General features: G+C 40.7%; 2 protein-coding genes across 2 annotated transcripts; both read right to left on the bottom strand.

Annotated features, from left to right (window-relative positions):
* Nucleotides 1–2,813: 2,813 nt before the first annotated feature.
* LOC109734710 (ferredoxin--NADP reductase, leaf isozyme 2, chloroplastic) lies at nt 2,814–5,107 on the bottom strand. Its single transcript, XM_020293903.4, has 6 exons — nt 4,402–5,107; nt 4,117–4,208; nt 3,901–3,978; nt 3,670–3,732; nt 3,341–3,575; nt 2,814–3,225 (listed from the first exon to the last, which is right to left on the bottom strand). Exons 1-6 carry the CDS (start codon nt 4,949–4,951, stop codon nt 3,158–3,160), a joined length of 1,086 nt encoding a protein of 361 aa, XP_020149492.1. The 5' UTR covers nt 4,952–5,107; the 3' UTR covers nt 2,814–3,157.
* A 2,417-nt stretch (nt 5,108–7,524) lies between these two features.
* Nucleotides 7,525–8,973, bottom strand: LOC109734699 (uncharacterized). The gene has a single exon (XM_020293893.4). The coding sequence runs from the start codon at nt 8,555–8,557 to the stop codon at nt 7,730–7,732; it is 828 nt and encodes a 275-aa protein (XP_020149482.1). The 5' UTR covers nt 8,558–8,973; the 3' UTR covers nt 7,525–7,729.
* Between the last annotated feature and the right edge of the window lie 4,261 nt (nt 8,974–13,234).

The raw sequence follows: 13,234 nt of genomic DNA on the forward strand, positions 1-13,234 counted from the left end.
CATTCTTACCTACGCATCAAAACTATAACGATAGTTTGTCAAGTTGGTGATGTTTTAACCTTCGTAAGGACCGCGCGTAGCCACACTCGGTTCAACTAAAGTTGAAGAAACTGACACCCGCCAGCCACCTGTGTGCAAAGCACGTCGGTAGAACCAGTCTCGCGTAAGCGTACGCGTAATGTCGGTCTAGGCAGCTTCATCCAACAATACCGCCGAACCAAAGTATGACATGGTGGTAAGTAGTATGACTTATATCGCCCACAACTCACTTGTGTTCTACTCGTGCATATGACATCTACGCATAAAACCATGCTCGGATGCCACTGTTGGGGAACGTAGTAATTTCAAAAATTTCCTACGCACACGCAAGATCATGGTGATGCATAGCAACGAGAGGGGAGAGTGTTGTCTACGTACCCTCGTAGACCGTAAGCAGAAGCGTTATATCAACGCGGTTGATGTAGTCGTACGTCTTCACGATCCGACCGATCCAAGTACCGAAAGCACGGCACCTCCGAGTTCTGCACACGTTCGGCTCGGTGACGTCCTCGCCTTCTCGATCCAGCAAGAGGGGCGAAGTAGTAGATGAGTTCCGGCAGCACGACGGCGTGGTGACGGTGTTGGTGAAGAACAATCTTTGCAGGGCTTTGCCTAAGCACTACGAAAACTATGACGGAGGATAAACTAGTGGAGACGGGGTTGCCGGCACACGGCTTGGTGTTTCTTGATGTGTCTTGGGTGCTAGCCCTACCCCTCTATTTATATGTTGAGCCTTGGGTCGAAACTTGGAGTAAAAGCCTCCACAAAGTCGGTTTCACCCGAAAGGCAAGAGTCCTTCTCAGACTCCAGGGCCAGACGCCAGGGTTCCCGGCGTCTGGACCCAGGCGCCAGGGACCCTGGCGTCTGGCCCGTGCACTCAGCAAAACTTCCTTTTGCACTTTCCAAAAACCTCGTGGGCTTTCCCCTTTGGCCCAGATAAAGTGTTCTTGTGCCCAAACATTTCGGGAAACATCCGGAACCCCTTCCGATGGATTCCGGAACCTTTCCGGAGATCAAACACTACTATCCACATATCAATCTTTACCTCCGGACCATTCCGGAGTTCGTCGTCATATCCGTGATCTCATCCAAAACTCCGAACAACATTCGGTCACCAACATACATAACTCATAGTACTATATCGTCAACGAACGTTAAGCGTGCGGACCCTACGGGTTCGAGAACTATGTAGACATGACCGAGACACCTCTCTGGTCAATAACCAATAGCGGGACCTGGATGCCCATATTGGCTCCTACATATTCTACGAAGATCTTTATCGGCCAGACCGCATAACAATATACTTTGTTCCCTTTGTCATCGGTATGTTACTTGCCCAAGATTCGATCGTCGGTATCTCAATACCTAGTTCAATCTCGTTACCAGAGAGTCTCTTTACTTGTTCTGTAATACATCATCCCGCAACTAACTCATTAGTTGCAATGCTTGCAAGGCTTATAGTGATGTGCATTACCGAGTGGGCCCAGAGATACCTCTCCAACAATCGGAGTGACAAATCCTAATCTCGAAATACGCCAACCCAACAAGTACCTTCGGAGACACCTGTAGAGCACCTTTATAATCACCCAGTTACGTTGTGACATTTGGTAGCACACAAAGTGTTCCTCAGGTAAACGGGAGTTGCATAATCTCATAGTCATAGGAACATGTATAAGTCATGAAGAAAGCAATAGCAACATACTAAACGATCGAGTGCTAAGCTAACGGAATGGGTCAAGTCAATCACATCATTCTCCTAATGATGTGATCCCGTTAATCAAATGACAACTCACGTCAATGGCTAGGAAACATAACCATCTTTGATTAACGAGCTAGTCAAGTAGAGGCATACTAGTGACACTCTGTTTGTCTATGTATTCACACAAGTATTATGTTTCCGGTTAATACAATTCTAGCATGAATAATAAACATTTATCCTGATATAAGGAAATAAATAATAACTTTATTATTGCCTCTAGGGCATATTTCCTTCAGGAGCCGCCAAATCCTCCTCGTGCTCCACGCCTGCTGATCCCTCTCCATTTACATGAAATAACACCTCATTTTGTGCTGGATTTTCAAGATTTTGATCATTTTGTCTTCCGTTTTCAAGATATGGTTCCATCACACATCACACTTGATCCTCAATAAATGGGGAAAAACCCATGTGCATCACCTGTCAATTTTAGGAATTGAACTCGGGTCGTTAGGCTGCACAACCGCATTGCCCAACCACTGAGCCAAGGCTCTCTTTGCACAGAAACCGAATATATTTATGAAGAAATATGAAATAAAATTTGTACATATTTACCTAAATATAAATAGGTACTGTTATCGTATTGATCACAAACCAACTACTAGCTTAGTTGAATGTTCTCTACACTTGTCATGGGTGTTTAGATCGCGAGTTCGAGAAAGCGATTCTCTCAATAGTGGCGGTGAGTCCTACGTTTACCACTTCACCACTCCTAGACATCTTGTTAGAAGGCCAGATATTATAGTATTTAATAACATATCTTGAGCCTTTAAGATTAAAAAGTAGCCTTGCGGTTTTATTTGTCGGGGAGAGTAATGGGTGGCTCTGGGCTTGTAGTGGGCCTGACTAGACGCAATTGCACTATGAGCCCCATTAACGGCCCACAAATCAATCTACAACTCTATGGTACAATTAACTTTTTTAGCAAATTCACTAACATACAATTTTTTCTCAAGTCCTAAACATTATTTCACAAAAAAAATCAATTCTTTTCCAATAGTCCACTAAAAAGCAATTATTTTTCAACATCAAGCATTAAGAAACTGTAATGATACACTGCATAAAAACAGCTGCAAATAGTGTATAACGACGAGAAGACGATCGAGTGAGCTCGGGAGAAATGTGTGTCAATATCTACATTGATCGGTCGACCAGAGGAGCCAACGATTGGTTTTTCAATTGATTCTCACCGTGCCACTCACTCATCGCTACATACAAGGCGTATATATGGCCGAAGCTTGAGCTTTGCACAACCAAACTGGAGTAAAAACGAAAACTAGGTGGGAGAAACATTAGCATATGCATGCAAGTCCTTCCATGGTAATGGCACGATGATGATGATGATGACGGCGATGATGATGATCAGTATACTTCGACGTTCCACTGCTCGGCCTTCTTCAGCTGCTTCTTGTAGTCAATCCAGTCGATCCCTACCAACAACAACAAACAAAGAAAAAATCATAATCTCATCATCAGAAAGCTTTTGCCATGGATCCACCATTTTCGAACTTCAAAGAGCAGGATGAGTGAATTGTTGGTACATACCGTCCTTGGCGGCGAGGTCGACCATGATGTCGTCGATGCCCTTCTCCATGCCCTTGAGCCCGCACATGTAGACGTAGGTGTTGTCCTTCTTGAGCAGCTCCCAGAGCTCCTCCTTGTACTCGGCCATCCGCGTCTGGATGTACATCTTCTCCCCCGCCGCGTTCGTCTGCTCACGGCTCACCGCGAAGTCCAGCCGGAAGTTCTCCCCGCCGATCTCCACCATCTTCTCAAACTCCTGAAAACATGCACAGTTTCCATGCATGTCAGGCAGATGGATCACTGTCTGAACTCTGAACTTACCAACAGTACAGCCACACTGAATTCCATACCTCCTTGTAGAGCAGAGTGTCACTTGTGGGAACCCCCAGGAAGAGCCATGCCAAGCCATTGAACTGCACCAATGTTTGTAGATCCACAGTTAACTCTGATATTTGTGTTGTGTCTCGTTGGTAACAAAACACTGGGTGATTTCAGTGCCATAGATTTTGTTCAAGCATGGTTGGAATTGGATTGCTGTTCTGTACTTTTTTGTGGTGGTTGATCCATGTAAAATTACTAACCTTGTAGTCCTCGTGCTGCTCGAAGAACATCTTCCAGAGGAAGGAGCGGAACGGCGCGATACCGGTACCCGTCGCGAGCTGCGATTATTCATGCATGTGTCAGCAAGGTGTTCATGAGCCTATGACTATGGACAGATCATGGATGGACATGGATGGATGCAAGCGGTGGTTATCCATCCCGTTCATTTTAAGCAAGAATTAGTGACTGTGCAGTACCATGATGATGGTTGCGTTGGGGTCCTTGGGCATGAGCATCTCCTTGCCCACCGGCCCAGTGATCTTCACTTCTGAACCCGGCTTCAGGTCACCTGCACATCAAAATAGCAGTTCAGCAGACAAGAACAGAGACGTCAAAAATCACCATAAAACATGCATCTCGGCATCATCATCGACCCGTTTCATTTCAATCTCCGATCAATGTTCAGCGATTGATCGATTGATTGATTGATGAACGAATCAAACAAGGAAGAAAGGATAGGAAAAGAGATGTATGTTACTGACAGAGGAAGTTTGAGCAGACGCCCTTGACGACCTCCCCGGCGTCGTTGGTGTAGACGAGGCGCTTGACGCAGAGCGACACGGTCTTGGAGTCCCCAAAATCCCCCAGCGCGCTGCTGGCGATGGAGTAGAGCCGCAGCTTGTGCGGCTTCCCGTTCTTGTCCTCGCCGTCGGCGATCACCCCGATGGACTGCCCCTCCCGGTACGGCACCTCCCCCTCGGTGCTGAACACCATGTGCCAGGTCTCCCCGGGCGCGTTGTCGCCGGTGAGCCGGGTGTTGAGCAGGCACCGCCCCACGTAGGGCTCCTTGGGGCGGTACTTGTTGGTCACCACCCCCTCGTCCTGCTTCTTGGAGATCTTCACCGGCTTGGCCGGCGCCGCGGGGGCCGGCTCCGCGGTCTCCGTCGTCGACACCTGCGCGCGCACGCCATTGCGGAGCCGGCGGGTCGGGTAGGACAGGAAGTGGCTGGCGGTGCAGGACGCCGACGAGCCGCCGGCGGCCTTGGCGGCCGGGGAGTAGGATGGTAGAGCGGCTGTCAGCTGGGCGGGCATGGTGAGTGTGTGGAGTGCGGACGTGCGGTGTGGGAGTGGATTGGGTGGTGGTATTTGGGATGAGAGGAGGCGACGGAGTGAGTGGAAGGGAGACGAGGTGAGAAGCAAGTGGTGGTGACCGAGCGATTGGAGGGAAAAGCATGCTGCCCGTGTCCTATGATAGTACTATTCAAAGTGACCTGGTATGGATAACTAAATTCTTTTCTTTTTTTGGGGGGTAAAATACCAGAAATTCAAATAACTCCGGCCAATCTCTAGCTGCCATGTGTATAGCCTTTAATGTATACGGTCTCTTTTGTAAAAAAATCTATTCATATACAAAATACTAGTAAATATTTTTCAAGTATTTTTAGCAAGATTAAAAATAATGTGATGATTTTAAAAAGTCAATATAAATAGCTCAAGATTTCAAAAATAGCTTTATGTTTTTCCAGGTTTTGTTGCTTCACTTTCTTTTTAAAAGTAGTGATATTTAAAAAAAATAAAATAAATAAATTCAGTATCATTTTAGAAACAAATATTCCATTTTTTGTACGTATTTCAACAGAATTCAAGATACACAAATTGTCTTCCGGAAACACTGATTTCAATAATTCAATTCATAATAAAAAATCAAAATTTTGAAATAATTTGAATGACACTCTAGATGCACAGATTTCAACTGTTTCATACCCATTTCTGTCAATTTCAACAATATTCCACACACATTTCACAACAACTTCAATTATCTGATACCATTAAGAAATATTCAGGTTTTCAATTAATCATCTATCAAGAAAATTAATAAATACCATTCGAAAATTATTTTCAGCCTTTTATAAAATTTAATTGATTCACTTTTCACAGTTTTCAAGTATTTTGGAATTATTTCGGAAAACATCTTTTTTGTAAAGAATATATTTGAAATCCATTTCTACAATGTATTATCTTTGGTATTTTTGGCATTATTCCAAACAAAAATATGTGGTACATGCATTGTACAAGCTGATTTTTTTTTTTCGAATTGAGGAGCAAAGCTCCCATTTCACAAAATGAAGCTGATAGTTTCAAGTATTTTTAAGTCTATAATCACCAAAACTCTTGCTCAATTAGAAATACCAGTGATTTTAAAATGACAATAATAATAATTTCAGTTTCATTTTAGAAACACATATTTCAAATGAATTTTAAATACATCAAAGAGTTTTGATCGTATTCAACAAACATTTCAAATTATTCCACGCATATTTGAAATTTGAAATACTTTTATGACATTTCACAAATACTGATTCAAAATTTACATACGTATTTCAAAATAAAAAATTTGAAATCATTCCAATGATATTCTAGCAGCACAAGAGTTTGGGGCACATTTAGATGAATTTTAATAAAAAGCCACACACATTTCAACAACTTTAATTATTCCATGCCATTCGGAGGGAAAAGCGTCTAGGGTCTGGTGTGATACTGTTCATAGTGACTTCATTCGGATAAGTAAGTTCTTTTCCTTCCGGGGTGCAAATATCCGAAATTCAAATAACTCCGGCCAATCTCTAGTTGGCATGTGTATCGCTTTTAGAGCATATACTGGAAAGTATTATCTCTTTTGTATAAAAAAATCTATTCATATCGGACAAAAAATAGTACTCACTCCATTCCCAGGGGCATAGATTTAATGACACTCTGGACGCATAGATTTCAACTGTTCCATACCCATTTTAGTCAATTTCAATAATATTCAACACACATTTCAGAACAACTACAATTATTCCATACCACTCAGAGACATACAAATTTTTAATTAATCATCTATTTTTTAACTTTTTCGCACTATATTAGAAATTTTAATACATACTATTTGAATCCTTTTAGAAAATTTAATTATTCCACTTTTCGTAGTTTCAAGTATTTTGGAATTGTTTTGGAAACCATCTTTTTTGTAAAATAAATATATATTTGGAAATCCATTGCTACAATGTGTGCATTGTAACAAGCTGCTTTTTTCGAATTATTTCACAAAACGAATCTTATAGTTTCTAGTAATTTTAACTCTATCAACAAACAAAGCGATTGTTCAATTAAAACAAGCAATGATTTAAAAAAAATGAACATTTCAGTATCGTTTTAGAAGCACATATTTCAAATGAATTTAAAATAAATCAAAGAGTTTTGATCATATTTAACAAACATTTCAAACTATTCCACAAATATTTGAAATTTGAAACAATTTTATGACTTTTCACAAATATCGATTTAAAAATCACATATATATTTAAAAAATCGAAATTCTGAAGTAATTCTTATGACAATCTAGAAACACATATTTCAATAATTTGAGACCCATTTTGGCGAATTTTAATAAAAAAACCACAGACATTTCACAACAACTTTAATTATTCCAGACCATCCGGAAATATTCAAAATTTTAATTAATCATCTATTTTTTAACTATTTCACACCATGTTATAAATTTTCATTTCATAAGTTATTTTTTTTCAATCGCTCCGTTGGATCATGCTATATTATAGGTGTGTTGTTTCAGTATTTTTTTCGGGATTTCTGAAAACTTTTACACCGTTCAAAAACTTAATTAGTTCGGTGGCAAGCTATGATAGATATATCAAGCATTATATACTGTATTTTTGGGAAAATAAATCCCCTGATTCCACACAAAAAAAAAATTCCCCTTATGATAAGTGGGGAAGTTATGCATTTTGTCTTTACAATCATCCACTGCTCTATTCGCTGCAGAATTGTACCATAGATGAAGCTGCACGCAGGTCAGGGAAGGCTTCAAGCTCAAACACGCCAGGCGAGACACTCGTATCTTGTGCCGCCGTTGCCGTTCTTGGACGACGGAGGAGGCTTCTTGCCGCCGGTGCAGAGGAAGACGTCCGTGAGGACAGTCTTGGACCGCAGCGAGGCCTTGACGATCTCCAGACCCTCCTTGTACCCGAGCTGCACGGTCCTCTCCTGGAGCGCGGCGAGGCCCCCGACGGCGGCGAGGGCGCCTAGCCGCGCGATGCTGGAGATGGCCGACATGGGCGCGACGGCCAGGTCGTCCGTCACCGTGTACGTCACGGCGCCCTGCACGAACCCCGTCGTCACCGTGGCGGCGCTCTGCTCCGGCCGGGCCGGCGCTGGCGGCGGCGGCGGCACGTACTGGTTCTCGGTCGCCATCTCGCTCCCGCAGGACGGGCACCGGGCGCCCCTGGCGTCGGACACGTACCCGCGGCAGGCTGCGTAGTTGAAGGGGTTGTTGCTGGGGCCGCAGGTGAAGAAGGTCCTCGGGGCCGGGGCCGGCGGCGGCGGCAGGCGGAGGAGGGGGCTCGCCCGCACGGCGGGGCAGAGGAGGGCGTCCTTGGCGAAGCCGGGCCGGAGGTAGCTGCCCTCGAGCCGCTCCACGCTGGCGTAGAGGTTACCGACGCTGCCCGCCATGGACATGGACTCCTTCCCCAGCAGCCTCACCGCCGTGCCGGCCGGCAGGGTGAGGAGAGAGAAGAGGAAGTCGACGGCGTCCTTGCCGGCCTCGGCGAACACCACGCGCGGCCGCGGCGGCCTCGAGTCCACCAGGAGCTTCATGGTGATCGGCGCGCCGTCGCTCGGGGCACCGCTGGTGTCCGCCATCTTGGACCACCTCGATGCAACAACTTCCACTCTCCCTAGGCTGATTTCTTGGAGGGAATGGAATGGCCGGACGCAGCATCCGTGGGCTTGCCACTAGATTTTGCCGCCCAACATTGTCTGTCGGGCAACAAGCGAATCGTATCCTCTGCTTTCCCTTGTAAGGCCGCGCGGAATCTCAAAGGTCACGGTGACAACTGAGAACCCATGGTGAGCTGATATTCTCCAACATATTGTAGTGCGTTTCTTAGCGCATCAATGACTTTCTTTGTAAAAAATAAAAAAAATACAAGTGTTCAGTAAATTTAGAGATATTTTAACTACTAGCACATATGCCCATGCATTCAACGCGGGAGATAATTGACGTGTCCACCAAAATATCCGTCAGAACAGTCCAGCAACATCCGAATTGTGCCTAGCCACGGCAGAGAGGAGCACTCTGAGGTCTAGCAGAAATTCATATCAGTAGTACGTTAGGAAGCATGCTACGCATACAATACTTTTGGTACGGTTTTTGTACGACGATTCTGTTCTTAAAGAGCCTAATTTTTAATTTTTCATGCCAATGCATTATTTGTAAGTTGAAGCAATGTTTTAAATCTGCACTAAATCATGAGAAAAATCTCAATAAAAGCATTCTACTAAATGTGTTTTAGTGCATCTCTCCATACGCTTGAAGATTAAGAAAAGAATTATCTACGTCTGAGCGAAACGACCCTAGTTCGTTGCATACAACTCGACGCTCTTATTGTTCTTGCACATAACGGTCGCACACGACGCAACAACGCATATATGGGTGCCCCTCCTACATCGCTCGGTATTAATTCCTTTTTTATTGCTGCATTGCATGGCATTTGCATGCATGTTACGCCCTTGGTGTTCATACCAATTACTCTGTGTTATTCTCTCATCTCACTTTTTGAGTCTCCCGTTCTTTTTTTGTCCCTACTTATCACGCCCTTTATTCTTTGTTTTTTTATTACTCCTACATGCCCATTGAAATCAATCATTCATACTCCTTCTGATCCATATAGGCCCTCGTAACATATTTCATATACTATATAAAGATTACTAAAAAAATATTGTGTGTTAGCATTTCCCAAAATACACCATAGCAATTAATTCTGTTAATTAAATTTATGCCTTGAACGGAATTTTATAGTGGTTAATAGGAACAAATAATAGTATGATTGGAAACTACACATTTTTGTGATCAAACTAGATATAATTTTTTTAATCTGAGTTATGGTTGCAAAATTATATCATAATCATGTTTCACATATTCTCTGTAAATAATTAAAACCAGGGCCTAACGGGCTGAAAACAGAGCGAACTAGGCCTACTGAGGCTGAATGTGGTATACTAACTGACGCTCACGCGCGTGTCATAGTGGCTGTTACAGTTGGGCCGAATCCCCACAGAGAAAGAGAACGTAATGTTGGATTGTGGGTTACTTAAAGAAAAAAATAAAGGTTTCTTTTTTCGAATATCCAATTCCGAGCTCGGGGTCATCTGCACCCGCTCAAGAAACAATTCATAAAAAATTCAAAAAATCCAATTTTTTTGTGGAAGGTAGATAATTTGGTGCGTGAGGTGCGCTCCAAATTTCAGAGCATTTGGACATTTGAATAGCTCTCAGCAAAAAAGACAAATTGGGTCTGAACAGTACACTGTTTAACACACCCTAAATTTATCTTTTTTGCCGAGAGCTACTCAGATGTTCAAATGATTTGAAATTTGGAGCGGACATCACGCACAAAATTATCTAACATGCCAAAAAAATTGGAATTGTTTAAATGTTTTTAGTATTTGTTTTAATTTTTTTATTGAGCGCAGCTGCAGATGATCCTGGGAGCCAAAACGCCTCACTCTTTTTCGAATATCCAATTCCGTAAAACATATGATGACGCATTGGTAGAAATGCTCCGTAATTTATTAGTATTTTTATTTATTTATTTATTTATTTATTTATTAGTAGGTATAGAAATAGATATACACTTTTCCTCACTCTTCGACCCCCTCACGCCATCAGCATTTTCGGCCGACAGATTTGCCGTTCTCAATGTTCCTGGCTTCCTGCCCATTGGATCTACGTTATACACCGCCTGGCCTTACGCTTATGGCCATAGAGCGGTACACAGGCCCTAGAACTGGATTGGATTTGGTATCTTTTATACTACGTCTATGGCCCTTCAAAAATTTATTTCGAGATATGGCCCCTTCAAAAGGACATCTATCCTTTTGAAGTGTTTGTGTACACGTAAACTTCAGATGGTTTGTAGTCTTCGAATCCATGCTCGCAACCCATGAGAGATGGATAAATCAAAGGCGACAACACACACTACAAGCCGTCTGTAGTCTTTCAGTTACCTTGCCTAACAAACGGTACTCGGCTAACTGTAGACGCTACAAACCGTTTGTAGTCTTTCACAAGTGTTACCCAAGTTACCTGATTGTATATAAAAAAGTTTCAATGTGTATTTAATAAATGTTCACTTGTATTAAAAAATATTCCCTGTTTGTTAGAAATATTGGTCGTCATGTTCAATAAAAATGCTCAACATGTATTAAGAAAATGTTCAACATGTATTAAGAAAATGTTCACCATGTTTAAGAATTTGTTCACCATGTATTTAGAAAAATTAAAAATATGAAAAAGTAAAATGACAAAAGAAATAGAAAACAGAAAGGAAAAGGAAATTAAAATAGAAAATAAAAAATAGAATAATATCTAAACAAAAACACAACAGAAAACACGTTGCGACAAATGTAGTGAATGACGAAGGCCTGAACTAGGCCGGCCTATATCACTTCACACATGGGTCTCATTGCGACCATTTAACGCTTGTGGGTGTCGAATAGGATTAGCCACTAGGAACAATACCTCTTCTTCAGTGCATGTAGCTTTGTTAAAGGAAACAAACACCCGCGTGCGCCCCAGAGTGAGCCGACCCACGAAAGGACGGGATCGGTTGCTCAACACGCGCAGGTATTCGCTTCGCTGGAAATGGTTAACCGGTGCACCATTAACCAGATCACTTTTTGATTAAAAGAATATAATTTACAAAATTCAGGAATTCAGAAAAGTTTATGAAAAAAAATCAATGATAATTGTTGTAATACAAACCGAACTTTTTCTAAATACATGGTGAACATTTTACAAATATAAAACTGATTATTACATATGGAAAATAAATCAAATAGATAGTTTTTGAAAACACAGACTTGAAAACCAAATAGAAAACAAAAACGCTCAAGTGAGAAGGCCATAGTGCGTCGGCCCATTTGCGCCTTTCATCACACGTGTGTTCCACTATTTGACGAAGTGCTCCTGCTCCGCGAGATCTATATATCGCTTTATTTTGAATTTATTTTGATATTTTTTTCTTTGTTTCTTGTTTGGTTTTCGCCTGTTTTTTATTTTTTATTTTTACATCGGTTGTCTTTGTAGTTTCTCTCTTTTTTCACTGGTTTATTCTATTCTATCATTTTATAGGTTTTCTTATGTTATCTTTGTTTCTTTCACGGTTTTCATTGGCCATTTTATTTACTTTCTTTATTCTTTGGTTTTCTTTGGTTGTTTCCTTCTCATTTTCATCGGTTTCATGTTTTCTCTCGGTCTGCACTCTTTTTCTATAAACATATTTGGTATATATGTAATATATTATTTTTATACCTGATTAACATTTTTCAAATGCAAGATCAAAATATTTTGAATACCTGGTCGAGATTGTTTATATACACATTCAATATATTTAAAATGCTTGATTAACATTTTTCAAATACAAGATCAATAGTTTTTGAATACATGGTCATTATTGTTTATTTAGACATTTATTTTTTTCCAAATTCTTGATTAACATTTTTCAAATACAAGAATACATGGACAACATGTTTTAATTGGACATTTTAAAATTTTCAAATGCTTGATTAATATTTTTCAAATACAAGATTATTTTGCATTGCATACATGGTCAACATTTTTTCTATACACGGGTAACATTTTTGAAATCCTTGATCAATTTGTTTCGAAATACTTGTTTATCATTTTTGATACAATACAAGATTATTATTTTCTGCATACACATTTTTTTCTATACACATTTACAATTTTTCAAATGCTTGATAAGATTTTTGAAATATATGTTTAACAATTTTTTTTTCAAATGCGTGATTAACATTTTTTTAAATACATGATCAACTGTTTTCACACATATTGTATATTTTCTGTATACATTTTTCATAAACATGGTCAATATTTCTATACACATTTTACATTTTTTAAATGCATGATTAATATGTTTCCACTATATATTTAGAATTTTCGGAACTGTAAACAAAAAACTGAAAAGCGAATGGTGGAAAAACAAAAAAATGAGGCATTGGAACTGGGCCGACCCATTCGCATCATTTTATTGTTTCTTGTAATATATATCAAGAAGTTTGTTTTTCTAATAAATATTTTTTTTCAAAAATGTTCTCAAATTCGAAAAAAAGTTCATAAAATAAAAAAGCTTGCCAAAATGTAAAAAAATCTTAATTTTGAAAATATTTCAATGATATTTGAAGAGGTTCACAAACTTCCGAAAGGAAACTTTTGAATATGCCAAAAAGTTCATTCATTTGAAAATAAGTGGAAAAACCAAAGGGGCATCTGAAAAATCAAAAAACGAAGAACCG

This window comes from Aegilops tauschii, chromosome 6 (assembly GCF_002575655.3).
Source record: "Aegilops tauschii subsp. strangulata cultivar AL8/78 chromosome 6, Aet v6.0, whole genome shotgun sequence".
In the NCBI taxonomy this organism is placed as follows: domain Eukaryota; kingdom Viridiplantae; phylum Streptophyta; class Magnoliopsida; order Poales; family Poaceae; genus Aegilops; species Aegilops tauschii.

Bases quoted from the DNA above. Each gene is read 5' to 3' on its own strand.
- LOC109734710 (XM_020293903.4), bottom strand. From the start codon at position 4,951: ATGCCCGCCCAGCTGACAGCCGCTCTACCATCCTACTCCCCGGCCGCC. The intron at 3,979-4,116 runs GTACTGCACAGT...GAATAATCGCAG, and splicing joins CCAACGCAACCATCATCATG to CTCGCGACGGGTACCGGTAT. The intron at 3,733-3,900 runs GTTAGTAATTTT...ACATTGGTGCAG, and splicing joins AGCAGCACGAGGACTACAAG to TTCAATGGCTTGGCATGGCT.
- LOC109734699 (XM_020293893.4), bottom strand. From the start codon at position 8,557: ATGGCGGACACCAGCGGTGCCCCGAGCGACGGCGCGCCGATCACCATG.